The sequence below is a fragment of the Ranitomeya imitator genome, chromosome 8 (genome assembly GCF_032444005.1).
Source record: "Ranitomeya imitator isolate aRanImi1 chromosome 8, aRanImi1.pri, whole genome shotgun sequence".
Taxonomy (NCBI): domain Eukaryota; kingdom Metazoa; phylum Chordata; class Amphibia; order Anura; family Dendrobatidae; genus Ranitomeya; species Ranitomeya imitator.
In genome coordinates, this window is record NC_091289.1 from 1,334,292 (window position 1) to 1,360,659 (window position 26,368).

The following is a 26,368-nucleotide window of genomic DNA, read 5'->3' on the forward strand; positions in this document are numbered from 1 at the left end:
GCTGCGGTGGTGGAGGACAGAGCTGGGGTGGTGGAGGACAGAGGACAGAGCTGGGGTGGTGACGGACAGAGCTGGGGTGGTGGAGGACAGAGCTGGGGTGGTGGAGGACAGAGCTGGGGTGGTGGAGGACAGAGGACAGAGTCGGTGCTCAAGGACGCGCTCTCCGGTTGCTATGATGAGAAACTGATGTGTTGCTTCCGGGTACTAAGAAGGGCGAGCTCACACGTGACATAGCCGGCGCTTACGTCACACTCCGCATGCGCAGGAACGCTTCAGTCACCTGGTCACCGCCCTTGGCCTTGTGCGTTTTGGAACGTGCGCGCACCTTACGCTTTGACATCAAGGAGCGGTGAGAACGTGCGCGCCCCCGCAGTGTTCGCGCAGTTATGGCGGAGGGGGGTGGCGGAGCAGAAGCGGGCACGGTAGAGCCGCCCCGAGCCTCCCGCTCCCCGTCACCGGAACACGGCAGCCGCCCGGACACTGAGACACAGAAGAGCGAGCTCGGAGAACTGCTGAAGGCGCCGCTGAGGAAGGGGGACGAGTGGTGAGCGGGAGAGGGCAGGCCGGAGCACCGGCGTCTGAGGGAGGCGGCCGGCAGGAGCGCTGAGTCATGGGCCGAGGCCTCAACCGCCTGAGAGGCACGTGTGGCGGGACCGGGGGAGGAGGAGGAGGCTGCGAGCGGGACCGGGGGAGGAGGAGGCTGCAGGTGGGACCGGGGGAGGAGGAGGAGGCTGCAGGTGGGACCGGGGGAGGAGGAGGAGGCTGCAGGCGGGACCGGGGGAGGAGGAGGAGGCTGCGAGCGGGACCGGGGGAGGAGGAGGCTGCGGGCGGGACCGGGGGAGGAGGAGGCTGCGGGCGGGACCGGGGGAGGAGGAGGCTGCGGGCGGGATCGGGGGAGGAGGCTGCGGGCGGGACCGGGGGAGGAGGAGGAGGCTGCAGGCGGGACCGGGGGAGGAGGAGGCTGCAGGCGGGACCCGGGGAGGAGGAGGAGGCTGCAAGCGGGACCGGGGGAGGAGGAGGAGGCTGCAGGCGGGACCGGGGGAGGAGGAGGAGACTGCAGGTGGGACCCGGGGAGGAGGAGGAGGAGGAGGAGGAGACTGCAGGTGGGACCCGGGGAGAAGGAGGAGGAGGCTGCAGGTGGGACCCGGGGAGGAGGAGGAGGAGGAGGCTGCAGGTGGGACCCGGGGAGGAGGAGGCTGCGGCAGGACCCTGGGAGGAGGAGGCTGCGGGCGGGACCGGGGGAGGAGGAGGCTGCGGCGGGACCTGGGGAGGAGGAGGAGGCTGCGGGCGGGACCGGGGGAGGAGGAGGCTGCGGGCGGGACCGGGGGAACAGGAGGAGGAGGCTGCAGGTGGGACCGGGGGAGGAGGAGGCTGCAGGTGGGACCCGGGGAGGAGGAGGAGGCTGCAAGCGGGGCCGGGGGAGGAGGCTGCAGGCGGGACCGGGGGAGGAGGAGGAGGAGGCTGCAAGTGGGACCGGGGGAGAAGAAGGAGGCTGCAAGCGGGATCGGGGGAGGAGGAGGAGGCTGCAAGCGCGACTGGGGGAGGAGGAGGAGGCTGCAGGCGGGACCGGGGGAGGAGGAGGCTGCAGGTGGGACCCGAGGAGGAGACTGCAGGTGGGACCTGGGGAGGAGGAGGAGACAACTGCAGGTGGGACCTGGGGGAGGAGGAGGAGACAACTGCAGGTGGGACCTGGGGGAGGAGGAGGAGTAGACTGCAGGTGGGACCTGGGGAGGAGGAGGAGGAGACTGCAGGTAGGACCTGGGGAGGAGGAGACGACTGCAGGTGGAACCTGGGGAGGAGGAGGAGGAGGAGGAGACTGCAGGTGGGACCTGGGGAGGAGGAGGAGGAGACTGCAGGTGGGACCTGGGGAGGAGGAGGAGACTGCAGGTGGGACCTGGGGAGGAGGAGGAGACTGCAGGTGGGACCCGGGGAGGAGGAGGAGACTGCAGGTGGGACCTGGGGAGGAGGAGGAGGAGACTGCAGGTGGGACCTGGGGAGGAGGAGGAGACGACTGCAGGTGGGACCTGGGGAGGAGGAGGAGACTGCAGGTGGGACCTGGGGAGGAGGAGGAGGAGACTGCAGGTGGGACCTGGGGAGGAGGAGGAGGAGACTGCAGGTGGGACCTGGGGAGGAGGAGGAGGAGACTGCAGGTGGGACCTGGGGAGGAGGAGGAGGAGACTGCAGGTGGGACCTGGGGAGGAGGAGGAGGAGGAGACTGCAGGTGGGACCTGGGGAGGAGGAGGAGGAGACTGCAGGTGGGACCTGGGGAGGAGGAGGAGACTGCAGGTGGGACCTGGGGAGGAGGAGGAGGCTGCAGGCGGGACCGGGGAAGAGGAGGAATCTCCAAGCGGGACCCGGGGAGGAGGAGGTTGCAGGTGGGACCGGGGGAGGAGGAGCTGAAGGTGGGACCGGGGGAGGGGGAGGAGGAGGAGGCTGCAGGCGGGACCCGAGGAGGAGGCTGCAGGTGGGACCCGGGGAGGAGGAGGAGGAGGAGGAGGAGGAGGAGACTGCAGGTGGGACCCGGGGAGAAGGAGGAGGAGGCTGCAGGTGGGACCCGGGGAGGAGGAGGAGGAGGCTGCAGGTGGGACCCGGGGAGGAGGAGGCTGCGGCAGGACCCTGGGAGGAGGAGGCTGCGGGCGGGACCGGGGGAGGAGGAGGCTGCGGCGGGACCTGGGGAGGAGGAGGAGGCTGCGGGCGGGACCGGGGGAGGAGGAGGCTGCGGGCGGGACCGGGGGAACAGGAGGAGGAGGCTGCAGGTGGGACCGGGGGAGGAGGAGGCTGCAGGTGGGACCCGGGGAGGAGGAGGAGGCTGCAAGCGGGGCCGGGGGAGGAGGCTGCAGGCGGGACCGGGGGAGGAGGAGGAGGAGGCTGCAAGTGGGACCGGGGGAGAAGAAGGAGGCTGCAAGCGGGATCGGGGGAGGAGGAGGAGGCTGCAAGCGCGACTGGGGGAGGAGGAGGAGGCTGCAGGCGGGACCGGGGGAGGAGGAGGCTGCAGGTGGGACCCGAGGAGGAGACTGCAGGTGGGACCTGGGGAGGAGGAGGAGACAACTGCAGGTGGGACCTGGGGGAGGAGGAGGAGTAGACTGCAGGTGGGACCTGGGGAGGAGGAGGAGGAGACTGCAGGTAGGACCTGGGGAGGAGGAGACGACTGCAGGTGGAACCTGGGGAGGAGGAGGAGGAGGAGGAGACTGCAGGTGGGACCTGGGGAGGAGGAGGAGGAGACTGCAGGTGGGACCTGGGGAGGAGGAGGAGACTGCAGGTGGGACCTGGGGAGGAGGAGGAGACTGCAGGTGGGACCCGGGGAGGAGGAGGAGACTGCAGGTGGGACCTGGGGAGGAGGAGGAGGAGACTGCAGGTAGGACCTGGGGAGGAGGAGGAGACGACTGCAGGTGGGACCTGGGGAGGAGGAGGAGACTGCAGGTGGGACCTGGGGAGGAGGAGGAGGAGACTGCAGGTGGGACCTGGGGAGGAGGAGGAGGAGACTGCAGGTGGGACCTGGGGAGGAGGAGGAGGAGACTGCAGGTGGGACCTGGGGAGGAGGAGGAGACTGCAGGTGGGACCTGGGGAGGAGGAGGAGACTGCAGGTGGGACCTGGGGAGGAGGAGGAGGCTGCAGGCGAGACCGGGGAAGAGGAGGAATCTCCAAGCGGGACCCGGGGAGGAGGAGGTTGCAGGTGGGACCGGGGGAGGAGGAGCTGAAGGTGGGACCGGGGGAGGAGGAGGAGGCTGCAGGCGGGACCCGAGGAGGAGGCTGCAAGCCGGACCCGGGGAGGAGGAGGAGGAGGCTGCAAGCCGGACCGGGGGAGGAGGAGGCTGCTGGCGGGACCCGGGGAGGAGGAGACTGCAGGCGGGAACCGGGGAGGAGGAGGCTGCAGGCGGGACCCGGGGTGGAGGAGGAGGCTGCAGGTGGGACCGGGGAGGAGGAGGAGGCTGCAGGCAGGACCCGGGGTGGAGGAGGAGGCTGCAGGTGGGACCCTGGGAGGAGGAGGAGGCTGCAAGCGGGACCCTGGGAGGAGGAGGAGGCTGCAGGCGGGACCCGAGGAGGAGGAGGCTGCAGGCGGGACCCGGGGAGGAGGAGGCTACAGGCAGGACCCGGGGTGGAGGAGGAGGCTGCAAGCCGGACCCGGGGAGGAGGAGGAGGCTGCAGGCAGGACCCGGGGTGGAGGAGGAGGCTGCAAGCCGGACCCGGGGAGGAGGAGGAGGCTGCAGGCGGGACCCGAGGAGGAGGAGACTGCAGGCGGGACCCGGGGAGGAGGAGGAGGCTACAGGCGGGACCCGGGAGGGAGGCTGCAAGCGGTACCCGGGGAGGAGGAGGAGGCTGCAAGCGGGACCCGGGGAGGAGGAGGAGGCTGCAGGCGGGACCCGAGGAGGAGGAGGCTGCAGGCGGGACCCGGGGAGGAGGAGACTGCAGGCGGGACCCGTGGAGGAGGAGACTGCAGGCGGGACCCGTAGAGGAGGAGACTGCAGGCGGGACCCAGATAGGAGGAGGAGGAGGCTGCAGGCGGGATCCGGGGAGGAGGAGACTGCAGGCGGGACCCGTGGAGGAGGAGACTGCAGGCGGGACCCGTAGAGGAGGAGACTGCAGGCGGGACCCAGATAGGAGGAGGAGGAGACTGCAGGCGGGATCCGGGCAGGAGGAGGAGACTGCAGGCGGGACCCGGGGAGGAGGAGGAGACTGCAGGCGGGACCCGGGGAGGAGGAGGAGACTGCAGGCGGGACCCGAGGAGGAGGAGACTTCAGGCGGGACATGGGAGGAGGAGGAGACTGCAGGCGGGACCCGAGGAGGAGGAGACTGTGTGTAGGACTTGTTACTTTGTGATGCTGGGTGTAGTAGTCCGTATTATGTCCGTGATTATGATGTGGGTGTTTCCGGCTGTGCATTGTCTGTGCTGTGGTGTTGCGCTGTTCTGATGCCGTCCTACCGTGTGGGGGTCTCCGGTGGTCCTAGGTTCCTCGTCGACAGCCGCTGGTACAAACAGTGGAAGAAATATGTTGGCTTTGATTCGTGGGACATGTACAACGTGGGAGAAAGCAGCCTGTTCCCAGGACCCGTGGATAATTCCGGATTGTTTGCAGGTAGAGCAGAGAGCGAGTGGCGCCATCAGGGCGGCCGTCCTGCGTCCCACTCGCCTCCCTGCGTCCCACTCGCCTCCCTGCGTCCCACTCGCCTCCCTGCGTCCCACTCGCCGTCCTGCGTCCCACTCGCCGTTCTGCATCCCGCTCGCCTCCCTGCGTCCCTCTCGCCTCCCTGCGTCCCTCTCGCCTCCCTGCGTCCCTCTCGCCTCCCTGCGTCCCTCTCGCCTCCCTGCGTCCCGCTCGCCTCCCTGCGTCCCGCTCGCCTCCCTGCGTCCCGCTCGCCGTCCTGCGTCCCGCTCGCCGTCCTGCTTCCCGCTCGCTGTCCTGCGTCCCACTTTCCGTCCTGCGTCCCGCTCGCCTCCCTGCGTCCCGCTCGCCTCCCTGCGTCCCGCTCGCCTCCCTGCGTCCCGCTCGCCTCCCTGCGTCCCGCTCGCCTCCCTGCGTCCCGCTCGCCTCCCTGCGTCCCGCTGGCCTCCCTGCGTCCCGCTGGCCTCCCTGCGTCCCGCTGGCCTCCCTGCGTCCCGCTGGCCTCCCTGCGTCCCGCTGGCCTCCCTGCGTCCCGCTGGCCTCCCTGCGTCCCGCTGGCCTCCCTGCGTCCCGCTCGCCTCCCTGCGTCCCGCTCGCCTCCCTGCGTCCCGCTCGCCTCCCTGCGTCCCGCTCGCCTCCCTGCGTCCCGCTCGCCTCCCTGCGTCCCGCTCGCCTCCCTGCGTCCCGCTCGCCTCCCTGCGTCCCGCTCGCCTCCCTGCGTCCCGCTCGCTGTCCTGCGTCCCGCTTTCCGTCCTGCGTCCCGCTGTCCGTCCTGCGTCCCGCTCGCCGTCCTGCTTCCCGCTCGCCTCCCTGCGTCCCGCTCGCCTCCCTGCGTCCCGTCCTGCTTCCCGCTCGCCTCCCTGCGTCCCACTTTCCGTCCTGCGTCCCGCTCGCCTCCCTGCGTCCCGCTCGCTGTCCTGCGTCCCGCTTTCCATCCTGCGTCCCGCTCGCCTCCCCGCGTCCCGCTCGCCTCCCCGAGTCCCGCACGCCTCCCCGCGTCCCACTCACCTCTCTGTGTCCTGCAGATCCTGACACTCAGGCATTAAAGGAGCATCTGATTGATGAGCTGGACTACGTGCTGGTGCCCACCGAGGCCTGGGGCAAGCTCATGTGCTGGTATGGCAGCGTGCCCGGCCAGCAGCCCATAGTGAGGAAGGTAGGTGGCCCCGGCGCTGTACATAGGCCCCAGGGCGGGCTGCAGCATGTGCTGACCCTCTGCTCCTCTGCAGGTGGTGGAGCACGGCATGTTTGTGAAGCATTGTAAGGTGGAGGTGTACCTGATCGAGCTGAAGCTGTGCGAGAATAGCGACCTGGACAACGTGGTGACGCGCCACTTCAGCAAGGCCGACACTATTGGTAAGAGCAGCCCCAGAGTGCCGAGCCCCAGCCCACCCCTCCTCCGGTGGCCTCGGCCCTTCCCCAGCCCACCCCTCCTCCGGTGGCCTCGGCCCAGCCCTCCCCTCCGGTGGCCTCGGCCCAGCCCAGCCCTCCCCTCCGGTGGCCTCGGCCCAGCCCACCCCTCCTCCGGTTGCCTCAGCCCAGCCCTCCCCTCCGGTGGCCTCGGCCCGTCCCCAGCCCACCCCTCCTCCGGTGGCCTCGGCCCGTCCCCAGCCCACCCCTCCTCCGGTGGCCTCGGCCCAGCCCAGCCCTTCCCTCCGGTGGCCTCGGCCCGTCCCCAGCCCACCCCTCCTCCGGTGGCCTCGGCCCGTCCCCAGCCCACCCCTCCTCCGGTGGCCTCGGCCCGTCCCCAGCCCACCCCTCCTCCGCTGGCCTCGGGCCCGTCCCCAGCCCACCCCTCCTCCGGTGGCCTCGGCCCTTCCCCAGCCCACCCCTCCTCCGGTGGCCTCACCCCTCCCTCTGGTTGCAGACTCCATAGAGAAGGAGATGAGGATCGTCTTTAATGTTCCCGGGAATAAGGAGACGCGGCTGTGGAATAAATACATGACAAACACCTTTGAGCAGCTCACCAAGCCTGACAACACGGTGCAGGACGCGGGGCTCTACCAGGGGCAGGTAATGGCCCCAGCCACTCACTTGGGGTTAGAGGTCAGAGCGGTCCTCCTGTAATTAACTCCTTGTGTCCTGGCAGATTCTGGTGATAGAACAGAGGAACGTGGACGGTACGTGGCCCCGGCAGCCGCAGACTAAGTGAGTGACAGTGGGTCCTGGGGCGGTCTGTGCTACCTGCCCTCGATCTGTGCATGATCTCTCATCATTTCCTTAGATCTAGCACCGCCACAAGTAGGAGCTACACCACCTCCACAAAGTCCTCATCCAGCGGCAGCTACTCCTCATCATCCTCATCCGCCACCATAACAAACGGAGACAGTGGGGGCGGCGGCTATGGGCTGAGCAGCTCCACCGCGTGCAAAGGGTGAGTCCGGGGATCACTGTAAGTACAGCACATTTGTAAGCGCGCCCCCTCTTCTTCCTCTTTGGCTCCCCGCGCCCCCTCTTCTTCCTCTTTGGCTCACCGCGCCCCCTCTTCTTCCTCTTTGGCTCACCGCGCCCCCTCTTCTTCCTCTTTGGCTCACCGCGCCCCCTCTTCTTCCTCTTTGGCTCACCTCGCCCCCCCTCTTCTTCCTCTTTGGATCACCGCGCCCCCTCTTCTTCCTCTTTGGCTCACCTCGCCCCCCCTCTCCTTCCTCTTTGGCTCACCGCACCCCCTCTTCTTCCTCTGGCTCCCCGCGCCCCCTCTTCTTCCTCTTTGGCTCACTGCGCCCCCTCTCCTTCCTCTTTGGCTCACCGCGCCCCCTCTTCTTCCTCTTTGGCTCACCGCGCCCCCTCTTCTTCCTCTTTGGGTCACCGCGCCCCCTCTTCTTCCTCTTTGGCTCACCGCGCCCCCCTCTCCTTCCTCTTTGGCTCACCGCGCCCCCCTCTCCTTCCTCTTTGGCTCACCGCGCCCCCCTCTCCTTCCTCTGGCTCACCGCGCCCCCTCTCCTTGCTCTTTGGCTCACCGCGCTCCCTCTCCTTGCTCTTTGGCTCACCGCGCCCCCTCTCCTTGCTCTTTGGCTCACCGCGCCCCCTCTTGTTCCTCTTTGGCTCACCGCGCCCCCTCTTCCTCTTTGGCTCACCGCGCCCCCTCTCCTTGCTCTTTGGCTCACCGCGCCCCTTCTCCTTGCTCTTTGGCTCACCGCGCCCCCTCTCCTTGCTCTTTGGCTCACCGCGCCCCCTCTCCTTGCTCTTTGGCTCACCGCGCCCCCTCTTCTTCCTCTTTGGCTCACCGCGCCCCCTCTTCCTCTTTGGCTCACCGCGCCCGCTCTCCTTGCTCTTTGGCTCACCGCGCCCCCTCTCCTTGCTCTTTGGCTCACCGCGCCCCCTCTTCTTCCTCTTTGGCTCACTGCGCCTCCTCTCCTTCCTCTTTGGCTCACCGCGCCCCCTCTCCTTCCTCTTTGGCTCACCGCGCCCCCTCTTCTTCCTCTTTGGCTCCCCGCGCCCCCTCTCCTTCCTCTTTGGCTCACCGCGCCCCCTCTCCTTGCTCTTTGGCTCACCGCGCTCCCTCTCCTTGCTCTTTGGCTCACCGCGCCCCCTCTCCTTGCTCTTTGGCTCACCGCGCCCCCTCTTCTTCCTCTTTGGCTCACCGCGCCCCCTCTTCCTCTTTGGCTCACCGCGCCCCCTCTCCTTGCTCTTTGGCTCACCGCGCCCCCTCTCCTTGCTCTTTGGCTCACCGCGCTCCCTCTCCTTGCTCTTTGGCTCACCGCGCCCCCTCTCCTTGCTCTTTGGCTCACCGCGCCCCCTCTTCTTCCTCTTTGGCTCCCCGCGCCCCCTCTCCTTGCTCTTTGGCTCCCCGCGCCCCCTCTCCTTGCTCTTTGGCTCCCCGCGCCCCCTCTTCTTCCTCTTTGGCTCACCGCGCCCCCTCTTCTTCCTCTTTGGCTCACCGCGCCCCCTCTTCTTCCTCTTTGGCTCACCGCGCCCCCTCTTCTTCCTCTTTGGCTCACCGCGCCCCCTCTTGTTCCTCTTTGGCTCACCGCGCCCCCTCTTCTTCCTCTTTGGCTCACCGCGCCCCCTCTTCTTCCTCTTTGGCTCACCGCGCCCCCTCTTCTTCCTCTTTGGCTCACCGCGCCCCCTCTTCTTCCTCTTTGGCTCACCGCGCCCCCTCTCCTTGCTCCTGCAGTGGTTACGGCTCCTCGTACAGCTCGTACAGTTACAGGGACCCCTCCAGTAAGCCCGGCCTGTGTGGTCTCAGTAACCTGGGCAACACGTGCTTCATGAACTCTGCGTTGCAGGTAGGTCCGGCCACTCCTGGGGTCTTATTTGGGTTTGTGGCCGCGGCTCTTGTGCGCTCGGCGGTGTGGTAGATGGGCTCACTCAGCGGTTTCACGAGGCAATCACAAGGTCGCTTCATAGTCCAGTGCACACAAAGTAAACTGACACATCCCAACTTGACATTAATGAGACAGGCTGCACAGGAACTGGTTCAGATCAAAAGGTGGGCTCCCTCCAGAGGACACAGAACCATCAGCTCTAGCTCCTGGACCTCAGCCTTGGGTGGAGATATGGTGGACAGCGGTCCGCACAGCTGTTCACAGTAAACCCGGCCCTGACATTGTCGATTAACCCTCCCAGCACATAACGTGCTTCCAGGTTCATATCACAGAAGCTAACAGCCTCAGTGTCACACATCTCCAGTATATGAGCAGCTGCTTTACAGTGTGCCATGTGGAATAAGGCCGAGTGCACACTTAGTATTTCCTGCAGATATTGCTGCCTCTAAAACGCTGAAGCAGTTGACGCTTCGGATGCTTCAAGTTGCGTTAAAACCACAAGGAAGAGAGCGGCCGAGGCGGGAGAAGCCAGCACACCGTAGACTCTGCAGCAAGTCTCCCTGCGCCTGTAGTCACACCACTGTATGGTCAGCGCATCCGGAAGGACCGGATCTGCCCCGAATCCTGGAGCCGGGAACAGTCAGTAAATCGCCGCCGATCAGGTGATCAATGCTCTTCTGTATTATTCAGTGTTTGAGTAACACGCGCCCCCTGACCGAGTATTTCCTGACTGATGACTACAAGGACGAGATCAACAGGGACAATCCGCTGGGAATGAAAGGAGAGATCGCCACAGCCTACGCCGAACTGATCCGCCAGATCTGGTCCGGGGAGCATTCCTATGTCGCTCCGCGCATGTTCAAGGTAGGACCACCCAAAAGTATCAGGCCACTGTCCACATAAGTTACATTACTGATCCTGCATTATACCCCAGAGCTGCACTCACTATTCTGCTGGTGCAGTCACTGTGTACATACATTACATTACTGATCCTGAGTTACATCCTGTATTATACTCCAGAGCTGCACTCACTATTCTGCTGGTGCAGTCACTGTGTACATACATTACTGATCCTGAGTTACATCCTGTATTATACTCCAGAGCTGCGCTCACTATTCTGCTGGTGCAGTCACTGTGTACATACATTACATTACTGATCCTGAGTTACATCCTGTATTATACCACAGAGCTGCACTCACTATTCTGCTGGTGCAGTCACTGTGTACATACATTACTGATCCTGAGTTACATCCTGTATTATACTCCAGAGCTGCGCTCACTATTCTGCTGGTGCAGTCACTGTGTACATACATTACATTACTGATCCTGAGTTACATCCTGTATTATACCACAGAGCTGCACTCACTATTCTGCTGGTGCAGTCACTGTGTACATACATTACATTACTGATCCCGAGTTACATCCTGTATTATACCCCAGAGCTGCACTCACTATTCTGCTGGTGCAGTCACTGCGTACATACATTACATTACTGATCCCGAGTTACATCCTGTATTATACTCCAGAGCTGCACTCACTATTCTGCTGGTGCAGTCACTGTGTACATACATTACATTACTGATCCTGAGTTACATCCTGTATTATACCCCAGAGCTGCACTCACTATTCTGCTGGTGCAGTCACTGTGTACATACATTACATTACTGATCCTGAGTTACCTGCTGTATTATACCCCAGAGCTGCACTCACTATTCTGCTGGTGCAGTCACTGTGTACATACATTACATTACTGATCCTGAGTTACATCCTGTATTATACCACAGAGCTGCACTCACTATTCTGCTGGTGCAGTCACTGTGTACATACATTACATTACTGATCCCGAGTTACATCCTGTATTATACCCCAGAGCTGCACTCACTATTCTGCTGGTGCAGTCACTGTGTACATACATTACTGATCCTGAGTTACATCCTGTATTATACTCCAGAGCTGCACTCACTATTCTGCTGGTGCAGTCACTGTGTACACATTACATTACTGATCCTGAGTTACATCCTGTATTATACCCCAGAGCTGCACTCACTATTCTGCTGGTGCAGTCACTGTGTACACACATTACATTACTGATCCTGAGTTACCTCCTGTATTATACTCCAGAGCTGCACTCACTATTCTGCTGGTGCAGTCACTGTGTACATACATTACATTACTGATCCTGAGTTACATCCTGTATTATACCCCAGAGCTGCACTCACTATTCTGCTGGTGCAGTCACTGTGTACATACATTACATTACATTACTGATCCTGAGCTACATCCTGTATTATACCCCAGAGCTGCACTCACTATTCTGCTGGTGCAGTCACTGTGTACATACATTACATTACTGATACTGAGTTACCTCGTGTATTATACCCCAGAGCTGCACTCACTATTCTGCTGGTGCTGTCACTGTGTACATACATTACTGATCCTGAGTTACATCCTGTATTATACCCCAGAGCTGCACTCACTATTCTGCTGGTGCAGTCACTGTGTACATACATTACATTACTGATCCTGAGCATCCTGTATTATACCCCAGAGCTGCACTCACTATTCTGCTGGTGCAGTCACTGTGTACATACATTACATTACTGATCCTGAGTTACATCCTGTATTATACTCCCGAGCTGCACTCACTATTCTGCTGGTGCAGTCACTGTGTACATACATTACATTACTGATCCTGGGTTACCTCCTGTATTATACCCCAGAGCTGCACTCACTATTCTGCTGGTGCAGTCACTGTGTACATACATTACATTACTGATACTGAGTTACATCCTGTATTATACCCCAGAGCTGCACTCACTATTCTGCTGGTGCAGTCACTGTGTACATACATTACTGATCCTGAGTTACATCCTGTATTATACACCAGAGCTGCACTCACTATTCTGCTGGTGCAGTCACTGTGTACATACATTACTGATCCTGAGTTACATCCTGTATTATACCCCAGAGCTGCACTCACTATTCTGCTGGTGCAGTCACTGTGTACATACATTACTGATCCTGAGTTACATCCTGTATTATACTCCAGAGCTGCACTCACTATTCTGCTGGTGCAGTCACTGTGTACATACATTACATTACTGATCCTGAGTTACATCCTGTATTATATCCCAGAGCTGCACTCACTATTCTGCTGGTGCAGTCACTGTGTACATACATTACATTACTGATCCTGAGTTACATCCTGTATTGTACCCCAGAGCTGCACTCACTATTCTGCTGGTGCAGTCACTGTGTACATACATTACATTACTGATCCTGAGTTACATCCTGTATTATACTCCAGAGCTGCGCTCACTATTCTGCTGGTGCAGTCACTGTGTACATACATTACATTACTGATCCTGAGTTACCTCCTGTATTATACCCCAGAGCTGCACTCACTATTCTGCTGGTGTAGTTACTGTGTACATACATTACTGATCCTGAGTTACCTCCTGTATTATACTCCAGAGCTGCACTCACTATTCTGCTGGTGCAGTCACTGTGTACATACATTACCTTACTCCAGAGCTGCACTCACTATTCTGCTGGTGCAGTCACTGTGTACATACATTACATTACTGATCCTGAGTTACATCCTGTATTATACTCCAGAGCTGCACTCACTGTTCTGCTGGTGCAGTCACTGTGTACATACATTACTGATCCTGAGTTACCTCCTGTATTATACCCCAGAGCTGCACTCACTATTCTGCTGGTGCAGTCACTGTGTACATACATTACCTTACTCCAGAGCTGCACTCACTATTCTGCTGGTGCCGTCACTGTGTACATACTTTACCTTACTCCAGAGCTGCACTCACTATTCTGCTTGTGCAGTCACTGTGTACATACATTACATTACTGATCCTGAGTTACATCCTGTATTATACCCCAGAGCTGCACTTACTATTCTGCTGGTGCAGTCACTGTGTACATACATTACCTTACTCCAGAGCTGCACTCAGTATTCTGCTGGTGCCGTCACTGTGTACATACATTACATTACTCCGGAGCTGCACTCAGTATTCTGCTGGTGCCGTCAGTGTGTACATACATTACCTTACTCCAGAGCTGCACTCACTATTCTGCTGGTGCAGTCACTGTGTACATACATTACATTACTGATCCTGAGTTACATCCTGTATTATACCCCAGAGCTGCAGTCACTATTCTGCTGGTGCAGTCACTGTGTACATACATTACATTACTGATCCTGAGTTACCTCCTGTATTATACTCCAGAGCTGCACTCACTATTCTGCTGGTGCAGTCACTGTGTACTTATATTACATTACTGATCCTGAGTTACATCCTGTATTATACCCCAGAGCTGCACTCACTATTCTGCTGGTGCAGTCACTGTGTACATACATTACATTACTGATCCTGAGTTACATCCTGTATTATACCCCAGAGCTGCACTCACTATTCTGCTGGTGCAGTCACTGTGTACATACATTACATTACTGATCCTGAGTTACATCCTGTATTACACTCCAGAGCTGCGCTCACTATTCTGCTGGTGCAGTCACTGTGTACATACATTACATTACTGATCCTGAGTTACCTCCTGTATTATACCCCAGAGCTGCACTCACTATTCTGCTGGTGTAGTCACTGTGTACATACATTACTGATCCTGAGTTACCTCCTGTATTATACTCCAGAGCTGCACTCACTATTCTGCTGGTGCAGTCACTGTGTACATACATTACCTTACTCCAGAGCTGCACTCACTATTCTGCTGGTGCAGTCACTGTGTACATACATTACATTACTGATCCTGAGTTACATCCTGTATTATACCCCAGAGCTGCACTCACTATTCTGCTGGTGCAGTCACTGTGTACATACATTACATTACTCCAGAGCTGCACTCAGTATTCTGCTGGTGCCGTCACTGTGTACATACATTACATTACTGATCCTGAGTTACATCCTGTATTATACCCCAGAGCTGCACTCACTATTCTGCTGGTGCAGTCACTGTGTACATACATTACATTACTCCAGAGCTGCACTCAGTATTCTGCTGCTGCCGTCACTGTGTACATACATTACCTTACTCCAGAGCTGCACTCACTATTCTGCTGGTGCCGTCACTGTGTACATACATTATCTTACTCCAGAGCTGCGCTCACTGTATGGTCACTTGTACCCCTGGCTCTCTCAGACACAGGTGGGCCGCTTCGCCCCGCAGTTCTCGGGGTACCAGCAGCAGGACTCTCAGGAGCTCCTGGCGTTCCTTCTGGACGGTTTGCATGAAGATCTGAACAGAGTTAAGAAGAAGCCGTACCTGGAGCTGAAGGACGCGAACGGGCGGCCGGACTCGGTACGTGGTGGACAGGGGTGTGCGCTCACACTCTAGAGGGGCGGGGGGCTGGCGGCGGTGTCTGCTGGGGTCCTCGCTCGCTCACCTCTGCCGTCCCGCAGGTGGTGGCCACAGAGGCGTGGGACAATCACCTCCGGCGGAATAACTCCATCATTGTGGACATTTTCCACGGTCTCTTTAAGTCCACGCTCGTGTGTCCCGAGTGCTCCAAGGTGTCCGTGACCTTCGACCCCTTCTGTTATCTGACTCTTCCCCTCCCTATGAAGAAGGACCGCACTATGGAGGTGTTCCTGGTGCGCGCGGACCCTCAGTGTAAGCCCACCCAGGTGAGTGCTGCTCTTGTGTGAGGCGTCTGGGAAGCACGTGTGTGGTCTGACGTCTCCTTCTCTCCTGCACAGTACCGACTGATTGTGCCTAAAATGGGGGCGGTCTCTGACCTCTGCTCCGCGCTCTCTAAACTGTCGGGAGTGCCTGCCGAAAATGTAAGTGCCCCCCGTCCTCGGAGTCCCCGCCGGCCCCCCACCCTCCGAGCCCACAGCGCCTTCACCTTCACCTCCTCTCCCTGCAGATGGTGGTGACCGACGTCTACAATCACCGTTTCCACAAGATCTTCCAGTCGGACGAGATGCTCAGTCACATCATGGAGCGCGACGATCTCTTTGTGTATGGACGTGTCTGTCTCGTGCGCTCCGTGTCTCTCTCTCTCGCTCTCTCTTTCGCTCTCGCTCTCTTTCTCTCTCGTGCTCTCTTGCTCTCTCCGTGCTCTCTTGCTCTCTCTCGTGCTCTCTTGCTCTCTCTCGTGCTCTCTTGCTCTTTCTCTTGCTCTCTCTCGTGCTCTCTCTTGCGCTCTCTCCCACGCTCTCCGTGTCTCGCGCTCTCTCCCGCGCTCTCCGTGTCTCGCGCTCTCTCCCGCGCTCTCCGTGTCTCGCGCTCTCTCCCGCGCTCTCCGTGTCTCGCGCTCTCTCCCGCGCTCTCCGTGTCTCGCGCTCTCTCCCGCGCTCTCCGTGTCTCGCGCTCTCCGTGTCTCGCGCTCTCCCGCGCTCTCCGTGTCTCGCGCTCTCCCGCGCTCTCCGTGTCTCGCGCTCTCCCGCGCTCTCCCGCGCTCTCCGTGTCTCGCGCTCTCTCTCGCGCTCTCCGTGTCTCCCGCGCTCTCCCGCGCTCTCCGTGTCTCCCGCGCTCTCCCGCGCTCTCCGTGTCTCGCGCGCTCTCTCCCGCGCTCTCCGTGTCTCGCGCTCTCCCGCGCTCTCCGTGTCTCGCGCTCTCTCGCGCTCTCCGTGTCTCGCGCGCTCTCTCTCGCGCTCTCCGTGTCTCGCGCGCTCTCTCGCGCTCTCCGTGTCTCGCGCGCTCTCTCTCGCGCTCTCCGTGTCTCGCGCGCTCTCTCTCGCGCTCTCCGTGTCTCTCGCGCTCTCTCTCGCTCTCTATATCGGCCCCTAGGTCCCCCTGCCCTTGTGGTCAGTCAGAGGGGCTGGCTCTTTGGGGGTCTTGGGAGCTCCCATATAGGGGGAGGTTTCTGTGTTGCCGACCCTCCACCTTGCCTGATGGGAGGAGTAGTTCCCTGACCCCCGTGGTCTCCCCTCATGCAGTCTCCTCTTTCTGCAGGTACGAGGTGAAGTCGCCGGGGGGCTCAGATTCTGATTGGCTCACATTACCCATCTGTTTCCGGGAGAAGCGATTCCGACAGAGCAGCGCGGCGGGCACCATCCTGTACGGGCAGCCGCTGCTGATCTCCGTGCCTCGGCAGAAGCTGACGGCGGACATGCTGTACAGCCTGGTCCTGGAGAGGATCCGGTAAGTAGCCTCCAGACGGCGGCCACTTCTGGGGGCACCATGTGTCTCCTCCTGCTGTGGGGGGCGCGGGCAGCCTCTGTTTCTCCTTTCTTCAGCCTCTCTTGCTCTGTTGTGGGGGGGGCACGGGCGGCCTCTCGCTGTAGTGTTGGGGAGCGGGCAGCCTCTCGCTGTAGTGTGGGGGGGCGCGGGCAGCCTCTCGCTGTAGTGTGGGGGGGCCCGGGCGGCCTCTTGCTCTTTAGTGTGGGGGGGCGGGGCCGGCCTTTCGCTGTAGTGTGGGGGGGGCGCGGGCAGCCTCTCGCTGTAGTGGGGGGGGGGGCGTGGGCAGCCTCTCGCTGTAGTGTGGGGGGGCGCGGGCGGCCTCTTGCTCTTTAGTGTGGGGGGCGGGGCCGGCCTCTCGCTGTAGTGTTGGGGGGGCACGGGCGGCCTCTCGCTGTAGTGTTGGGGGGGCACGGGCGGCCTCTCGCTGTAGTGTTGGGGGGTCACGGGCGGCCTCTCGCTGTAGTGTTGGGGGGGCACGGGCGGCCTCGCTGTAGTGTTGGGGAGGCACGGGCGGCCTCCCGCTGTAGTGTGGGGGGGCGCGGGCAGCCTCTCGCTGTAGTGTTGGGGGGGCACGGGCGGCCTCTTGCTCTTTAGTGTGGGGGGCGGGGCCGGCCTCTCGCTGTAGTGTTGGGGGGGCACGGGCGGCCTCTCGCTGTAGTGTTGGGGGGGCACGGGCGGCCTCTCGCTGTAGTGTTGGGGAGCGGGCAGCCTCTCGCTGTAGTGTGGGGGGGCGCGGGCAGCCTCTCGCTGTAGTGTGGGGGGGCGCGGGCGGCCTCTTGCTCTTTAGTGTGGGTGGGCGGGGCCGGCCTTTCGCTGTAGTATGGGGGGGGCGCGGGCGGCCTCTTGCTCTTTAGTGTGGGGGGGCGGGGCCGGCCTTTCGCTGTAGTGTTGGGGGTGCGCGGACGGCCTCTCGCTGTAGTGTTGGGGGGGCGCGGGCAGCCTCTCGCTGTAGTGTGGGGGGGCACGGGCGGCCTCTCGCTGTAGTGTGGGGAGGCGCGGGCGGCCTCTTGCTCTTTAGTGTGGGGGGGGTGCGGGCGGCCTCTCACTGTAGTGTGGGGGGGGCGCGGGCGGCCTCTCACTGTAGTGTGGGGGGGTGCGGGCGGCCTCTCACTGTAGTGTGGGGGGGGGGGTGCGGGCGGCCTCTCACTGTAGTGTGGGGGGGGGTGCGGGCGGCCTCTCACTGTAGTGTGGGGGGGGGTGCGGGCGGCCTCTCACTGTAGTGTGAGGGGCGCGCCGGCGGCCTCTCTCGCTCTGTGGGGGGGCGCCGGCAGCCTCTCTCGCTCTTTAGTGTGGGGGGGGGGGGGACGCGGGCGGCCTCTCTCGCTCTGTTGTTGGGGGAGGCGCGGGCGGCCTCTCGCTCTGTTGTTGGGTGGGCGCGGGCGGCCTCTCGCTCTGTTGTTGGGGGGGCGCGGGCGGCCTCTCTCGCTCTGTTGTTGGGGGAGGCGCGGGCGGCCTCTCGCTCTGTTGTTGGGTGGGCGCGGGCGGCCTCTCGCTCTGTTGTTGGGGGGGCGCGGGCGGCCTCTCTCGCTCTGTTGTGGGGGGGCGCGGGCAGCCTCTTTCGCTCTGTTGTGGGGGGGCGCGGGCGGCCTCTTTCGCTCTGTTGTGGGGGGGCGCGGGCGGCCTCTTTCGCTCTGTTGTGGGGGGGCGCGGCGGCCTCTCGCTCTGTTGTGGGGGGGCGCGGCAGCCTCTCGCTCTGTTGTGGGGGGGCGCGGCGGCCTCTTTCGCTCTGTTGTGGGGGGGCGCGGGCAGCCTCTTTCGCTCTGTAGTGGGGGGCGGGAGCAGCCTCTCGCTCTGTTGTGGGGGGGCGCGGCGGCCTCTTTCGCTCTGTTGTGGGGGGGCGCGGCGGCCTCTCGCTCTGTTGTGGGGGGGCGCGGCAGCCTCTCGCTCTGTTGTGGGGGGGCGCGGCGGCCTCTTTCGCTCTGTTGTGGGAGGGCGGGAGCCGCCTCTCGCTCTGTGGGGGACATGCTGGCTCCCCACAGGGATGGTCGTCCATCCTCACCTGTTGCGTCCCCCCACAGGCGCTACGTGAAGGCCCCGTTACCGGAGGAATACTCCTGTCCGTCCAGCAACTCCACTTCCTGCAATGGCTCAAACGGGATCTATGACGGTAAATGTGGAAGCCGCCATTGCTCGTCCGGCGTACACAGCACCTCCTGCTGAGCTCAGACTTACTTTCCATGTTTTCAAGATGAGGAGATGGATCATCAGGAGGAACATGAGGAGGGGGACGAGGCCCCGGAGGAGACTAATGGTCAGTCAGACGACAGCGTGGAGGAGGAGAACTCTGAGGGTTGTAGTCCCTGCAGTGAAATGCCAAAGAAAGCCCAGGATGTCCACAAGAGGCTCTTCTGCTTCAGCCTGGTCAACTCCTACGCCACGTCCGATGTGGGCAGCATGCCGGCCGAGGGCGCCTTCCTGAAACTCACCTGTGAGTATGGTCAGGACTGCGCAGCCTGCCCCCTCTGCAGGCCGTGGGGAGGCTGCCGCCAGTAACCAGTGAGTGGTGTGATGAAGGCGCCGGCGGCTGCTGATGACTCTGCTGTCGTCTGATCCTTTTTAGCCTATTCCACCGTGGCGATAGACTGGGACGCAGAGATGAAGAAGCTGTATTACGATGACCAGGAGGCGGAGGTGAGCGCTGCATGGTGGGAGGCTGTCAGGGGGCCACAGTCTGGTCACGGTCGGGTGGGGGGCCACAGTCTGGTCACGGTCGGGTGGGGGCCACAGTCTGGTCACGGTCAGGTGGGGGCCACAGTCTGGTCACGGTCGGGTGGGGGCCACAGTCTGGTCACGGTTGGGGGGGTCACTGTGACATCATCTTTCCTGCAGGCCTTCGACAAGCACGAGTCCATGCTGCAGCCACAGAAGAAGAAGATGACGGTGGCTCTGAGAGACTGCATCCAGCTCTTCACCAAGACCGAGGTGCTGGGAGAACACGACCCCTGGTGAGCCTCCACCCGCCCGCTGAGGGTGCCCCGCCATTCCTGTGGGTATCTGCCCCCCCTTCCTGCCTTCTGTCTCAGACCCCTCTTATTTCCAGGTATTGCCCAAACTGCCGGAAGCACCAGCGGGCCACCAAGAAGTTTGACCTCTGGTCTTTGCCAAAAATCCTTGTTGTGCATTTAAAGCGTTTCTCGTATAACCGCTACTGGAGGGACAAGCTGGACGCGGTGGTGGAGTTTCCCATCAGGTACGGCGGCCCTTGTGCCCTGCTGGTGGTAACAGGTGGGCGGTGGTCCGGGGCAGTCCTGCTGGGTTGTGCCTGCTGGCAGATAAATCCCGGGTCGGATAATGATGGCCCCCCTCCACGTGTTCCCTACACCCCCTTCACCACCTGTCACTGATCCCTTCTCCGTGCTGCCACTAATTCGTCATGTATCCGCTCTCAGCACGTGACTTGGGGTTGTGCCTGCAAGGGTTAATCTATCTCCACTCTCAGTCCAGCATTCAACCTCTGTCCTATGCCGTAATGGGAGCATAAATCACACACCGACCCAGGCCACACACCCGCTCATACACGCTGCCACCACTCATCGAATACATGGGCGATGAGTCCCGGAAATATTACTACTAATAATGTCTACCACTCACCGAATGCACGGGGCGATGAGTCCCAGACTATTACTAATACTGTTTACCATTCAATGTTCAACTGTTAGTTTTATGCTTTAATGCAAAAAGGTTCAGTGCTTACAGTAAGAAAAGGTATAAAATTATGATGATAATAAAAATACATACAACTTATGCAAAACAGTATAAAATAAACAGGAGAAAAATTACAGAAATAGCTAACTTGTAGTCTGCTTCTGCTCCCTAAGGGGGGTGAATATAGTCTGGATCACATCAGCTTCCCAGGCTGCCCTCAATCTGTGAACAATTTTGAATGTATACAAGCCAGATTTATAGAGTCAATCTGGAGGTCAGATTTCTAGACCAGCCCCTCAGGTTGATATTATAATTGCTTGTTTTTGATTGGACCGCGGCCACTCCCCCAATGAATATATTATTTGCTCTGAGATTCCCTGTGTGAAAGTTCTCACAGATATATGGTGTCAGGCTGTAATTGACATCTCTCTTCCAATGGGCTAGGAGGTGTCAAATATTTCCTTTCTTGGTTCCCAGCACGACCCCCTGGTGAGATTGGAGACAGAAGTCTGCTGTCTCAGGAAAATACATATTAACACCTGGATGAGACCTGCAGCCTTCAGGACAGATGTTACATTATTACTAGTCACACAATAAATCTATGCATAGTCCACTACACCACCGCGCTCCCTACACCCCCCACATATTATCGTTCTCTATGTTCGTTCCAGAAACCTTAACATGTCGGAGTTTGTGTGTGACCCAACGGCCGGGCCCTACGTGTACGATCTTGTGGCGGTTTCCAATCACTATGGCGGCATGGGTGGTGGCCATTGTAAGTATGGCGGGTGCAGTGAGGGCGCAGCTGACGGCTCCTCGTGCTGACCGCTGCCTTCCTCCCCCGCAGACACCGCGTACGCCAAGAATCAGGAGACGCAGCAGTGGTATTATTTCGATGACAGCAGCGTTTCCCCGGCGTCTGAAGATCAGATTGTGGTAGGTGTCGTGTCTGCTCTGTGCGCTGTCGCCGTGACCGCCTCTAACCCCGGGGACGTCATGGCAGGCGGTGGCCTCAGCATGGCAGATTATTACTAGTGTGTCAGTCCACAGGGTCTGTGCTGTCACTCGGGGGATCGGCCTGTGCTGTGGGGGATGGGGCGGGCGCGACGGCCATCACTCAGGGGGATCGACCTGTGCTGTGGGGGATGGGGTGGGGGAGGCTGCCATCACTCGGGGGGGATTGGCCTGTGCTGTGGGGGATGGGGCGGACGCGGCGGCCATCACTTGGGGGGGATCGGCCAGTGCTGTGGGGGATGGGGCGGGCGCGGCGGCCATCACTCGGGATCGGCCTGTGCTGTGGGGGATGGGGCGGGCGCGGCGGCCATCACTCGGGGGGGGGGGATCGGCCTGTGCTGTGGGGGATGGGGCGGGCGCGGTGGCCATCACTCGGGGAATCGGCCTGTGCTGTGGGGGATGGGGCGGGCGCGGCGGCCATCATTCGGGGGGGATCGGCCTGTGCTGTGGGGGATGGGGCGGGCGCGGCGGCCATCACTCGGGGGGGGGGGATGGGGTAGACACGGCGGCCATCACTCGGGGGGGGGGGATGGGGTAGACACGGTGGCCATCACTCGGGGGGATCGGCCTGTGGGGTGGGGGCGGCGGCCATCACTCGGGGGGGATCAGCCTGTGCTGTGGGGGATGGGGCGGGCGCGGCAGCCATCACTCGGGGGGGATCGGCCTGTGCTGTGGGGGATGGGGCGGACGCGGCGGCCATCACTTGGGGGGATCGGCCTGTGCTGTGGGGGATGGGGCGGGCGCGGCGGCCATCACTCGGGATCGGCCTGTGCTGTGGGGGATGGGGCGGGCGCGGCGGCCATCACTCGGGGGGGGGGGGGGGGATCGGCCTGTGCTGTGGGGGATGGGGCGGGCGCGGCGGCCATCACTCGGGGAATCGGCCTGTGCTGTGGGGGATGGGGCGGGCGCGGCGGCCATCATTCGGGGGGATCGGCCTGTGCGATGGGGTGGGGGCGGCGGCCATCACTCGGGGGGGATCAGCCAGTGCTGTGGGGGATGGGGCGGGCGCGGCGGCCATCACTCGGGGAATCGGCCTGTGCTGTGGGGGATGGGGCGGGCGCGGCGGCCATCACTCGGGGGGGGGGGGGGATGGGGCAGACGCGGCGGCCATCACTCGGGGGGGATCGGCCTGTGCTGTGGGGGATGGGGCGGGCGCGGCGTCCATCACTCGGGGGGGGGGATGGGGCAGACGCGGTGGCCATCACTCGGGGGGGATCGGCCTGTGCTGTGGGGGATGGGGCGGGCGCTGCGGCCATCACTCGGGGGGATGGGGTAGACACGGTGGCCATCACTCGGGGGGATCGGCCTGTGGGGTGGGGGCGGCGGCCATCACTCGGGGGGGATCAGCCTGTGCTGTGGGGGATGGGGCGGGCGCGGCAGCCATCACTCGGGGGGTGGGGGGGGGGGGAATGGGGTAGACACGGTGGCCATCACTCGGGGGGATCGGCCTGTGCTGTGGGGGATGGGGCGGGCGCGGCAGCCATCACTCGGGGGGGGGGGGGGGGGGGGGATGGGGTAGACACGGTGGCCATCACTCGGGGGGATCGGCCTGTGCTGTGGGGGATGGGGCGGGCGCGGCAGCCATCACTCGGGGGGGGGGGGGGGATGGGGTAGACACGGCGGCCATCACTCGGGGGGATCGGCCTGTGCGATGGGGTGGGGGCGGCGGCCATCACTCGGGGGGGATCAGCCTGTGCTGTGGGGGATGGGGCGGGCGCGGCGGCCATCACTCGGGGGGGGGGGGGGGGGGCAGACGCGGCGGCCATCACTCGGGGGGGATCGGCCTGTGCTGTGGGGGATGGGCCTGAGCTGTGGGGGATGGGGCGGGCGCGGCGTCCATCACTCGGGGGGGGGGGGATGGGGCAGACGCGGTGGCCATCACTCGGGGGGGATCGGCCTGTGCTGTGGGGGATGGGGCGGGCGCTGCGGCCATCACTCGGGGGGGATCGGCCTGTGCTGTGGGGGATGGGGCGGGCGCGGCGGCGGCCATCACTCGGGGGGATCGGCCTGTGCTGTGGGGGATGGGGCGGGCGCGGCGGCCATCACTCGGGGGGGGGGATGGGGCAGACGCGGCGGCCATCACTCGAGGGGATCGGCCTGTGCTGTGGGGGATGGGGCGGGCGCGGCGGCCATCACTCGGGGGGGGGGGATGGGGCAGACGCGGCGGCCATCACTCGAGGGGATCGGCCTGTGCTGTGGGGGATGGGGCGGGCGCGGCGGCCATCACTCGGGGGGGGGGGATGGGGCAGACGCGGCGGCCATCACTCGGGGGGGATCGGCCTGTGCTGTGGGGGATGGGGCGGGCGCGGCGGCCATCACTCGGGGGGGATCGGCCTGTGCTGTGGGGGATGGGGCGGGCGCGGCGGCCATCTTTCGGGGGGGGGGGATGGGGCAGACGCGGCGGCCATCACTCGAGGGGATCGGCCTGTGCTGTGGGGGATGGGGTGGGTGCGGTGGCCATCACTCGGGGGGATGGGGCAGGGGCGGCGGCCATCACTCGGGGGGATCGGCCTGTGCTGTGGGGGATGGGGCGGACTCGGCGGCCATCAGTCGGGGGGATCGGCCTGTGCTGTGGGGGATGGGGCGGGCGCGGCGGCCATCACTCGGGGGGGGGGGGGGTGGGATCCTCGCTCGTCGCTGATGTCTGCTCCTCTCTCCTAGACTAAGGCGGCCTATGTGCTGTTCTACCAGAGACAAGATGGCGGCAGCTTTAAGGTCTCCTCGCCTGCAGCGACTCTCCGCTCTCCCCCGGCTGAGGACGACCTCGGGGAACAGGACAGACAGGACTTAGACTGTATGGACACCAACTAATGCTGGAGCCCCCGTGGCCCTGTGCGGAGGAAGCCCCCCGGTGCGAGGCCTGGGGGGGTCTCAGGTGGAGGATGGGCCCTTCTCGTGGACAAATGGGAGGAGCACCGGCTGCTGTCACACCGTGCCACCCTGTGATTGGCTCTCAGCTGTTGGGGGTGGGGCTATTTATTGCTCTGTATTTTATGGAGACGTTTCCTGTAAAGCATCGCACAATGTACAAAGCGGAGGACGATCTGCAGGGGGCGCTGCGGAGCGCTGTGCTGTGGGGGAGGGGTGCCATTAAATGTCATGATGCAAGCAGAGCCGCCTTCTCCTGGGGCTGTGTTCACACAGCGGGTTCTGGGGGCGCAGTGAGGACCCTCTGACCTCCCCAGCAGGACACGGCCCCCCGCCAGCCACATGCACAGGACGGCCTGAGGAAGCCGCCGTCACCTCGCCCTCTGATCACAAGATTAGGAGTCACCGGGGAACTACAACTCCCAGCACACGCCCGCAGTAGAGCGGGGATGGTAGGAAGTGCAGGTGGGCGGATGATGAGCGCTGACTCCTGGGCAGGGGTCCACCAACCGCCCTGGATCTGTGCACCGTATCCCCCCGGCTCTCCAGGTCTCTACACCGTATCTCTCTGTATCCCCTGCCGCTCCAGATCTGTGCACCATCTCCCTCCTCCGCCTCTGTATCTCCCGCCGCTCCAGATCTGTGCACCATCTCCCTCCTCCGTCTCTGTATCTCCTGCCGCTCTAGATCTGTGCACCATCTCCCTCCTCCGTCTCTGTATCTCCCGCCGCTCCAGATCTGTGCACCATCTCCCTCCTCCGTCTCTGTATCTCCCTCCGCTCCAGATCTGTGCACCATCTCCCTCCTCCGTCTCTGTATCTCCCGCCGCTCCAGATCTGTGCACCATCTCCCTCCTCCGTCTCTGTATCTCCCTCCGCTCCAGATCTGTGCACCATCTCCCTCCTCCGTCTCTGTATCTCCCTCCGCTCCAGATCTGTGCACCATCTCCCTCCTCCGTCTCTGTATCTCCCGCCGCTCTAGATCTGTGCACCATCTCCCTCCTCCGTCTCTGTATCTCCCTCCGCTCCAGATCTGTGCACCATCTCCCTCCTCCGTCTCTGTATCTCCCGCCGCTCTAGATCTGTGCACCATCTCCCTCCTCCGTCTCTGTATCTCCCTCCGCTCCAGATCTGTGCACCATCTCCCTCCTCCGTCTCTGTATCTCCCGCCGCTCCAGATCTGTGCACCATCTCCCTCCTCCGTCTCTGTATCTCCCTCCGCTCCAGATCTGTGCACCATCTCCCTCCTCCGTCTCTGTATCTCCCTCCGCTCCAGATCTGTGCACCATCTCCCTCCTCCGCCTCTGTATCTCCCGCCGCTCCAGATCTGTGCACCATCACCCTCCTCCGTCTCTGTATCTCCCTCCGCTCCAGATCTGTGCACCATCTCCCTCCTCCGTCTCTGTATCTCCCTCCGCTCCAGATCTGTGCACCATCTCCCTCCTCCGTCTCTGTATCTCCCGCCGCTCCAGATCTGTGCACCATCTCCCTCCTCCGTCTCTGTATCTCCCTCCGCTCCAGATCTGTGCACCATCTCCCTCCTCCGCCTCTGTATCTCCCGCCGCTCCAGATCTGTGCACCATCTCCCTCCTCCGTCTCTGTATCTCCCTCCGCTCCAGATCTGTGCACCATCTCCCTCCTCCGTCTCTGTATCTCCCGCCGCTCCAGATCTGTGCACCATCTCCCTCCTCCGTCTCTGTATCTCCCTCCGCTCCAGATCTGTGCACCATCTCCCTCCTCCGTCTCTATCTCCCGCCGCTCCAGATCTGTGCACCATCTCCCTCCTCCGCCTCTGTATCTCCCGCCGCTCCAGATCTGTGCACCATCTCCCTCCTCCGTCTCTGTATCTCCCTCCGCTCCAGATCTGTGCACCATCTCCCTCCTCCGTCTCTGTATCTCCCTCCGCTCCAGATCTGTGCACCATCTCCCTCCTCCGTCTCTGTATCTCCCTCCGCTCCAGATCTGTGCACCATCTCCCTCCTCCGTCTCTGTATCTCCCTCCGCTCCAGATCTGTGCACCATCTCCCTCCTCCGCCTCTGTATCTCCCGCCGCTCCAGATCTGTGCACCATCTCCCTCCTCCGTCTCTGTATCTCCCTCCGCTCCAGATCTGTGCACCATCTCCCTCCTCCGCCTCTGTATCTCCCTCCGCTCCAGATCTGTGCACCATCTCCCTCCTCCGCCTCTGTATCTCCCTCCGCTCCAGATCTGTGCACCATCTCCCTCCTCCGTCTCTGTATCTCCCTCCGCTCCAGATCTGTGCACCATCTCCCTCCTCCGCCTCTGTATCTCCCGCCGCTCCAGATCTGTGC

At 62.4% G+C, this 26,368-nt stretch overlaps 1 protein-coding gene across 1 annotated transcript; it reads left to right on the forward strand.

Moving 5' to 3' along the window:
• Window positions 1–353: 353 nt before the first annotated feature.
• On the forward strand, window positions 354–24,303 carry USP4 (ubiquitin specific peptidase 4). The gene is made up of 22 exons (XM_069735960.1): window positions 354–544; window positions 4,948–5,075; window positions 6,128–6,258; window positions 6,332–6,458; window positions 6,970–7,115; window positions 7,192–7,250; window positions 7,327–7,476; window positions 9,217–9,328; window positions 10,058–10,231; window positions 14,546–14,704; window positions 14,806–15,030; window positions 15,103–15,186; window positions 15,273–15,367; window positions 16,304–16,492; window positions 18,550–18,638; window positions 18,720–18,959; window positions 19,092–19,162; window positions 19,361–19,476; window positions 19,572–19,721; window positions 20,848–20,951; window positions 21,024–21,112; window positions 23,852–24,303. The coding sequence occupies exons 1-22, from the start codon at window positions 387–389 to the stop codon at window positions 23,999–24,001; spliced, it is 2,946 nt and encodes a 981-aa protein (XP_069592061.1). The 5' UTR covers window positions 354–386; the 3' UTR covers window positions 24,002–24,303.
• Window positions 24,304–26,368: the final 2,065 nt, after the last annotated feature.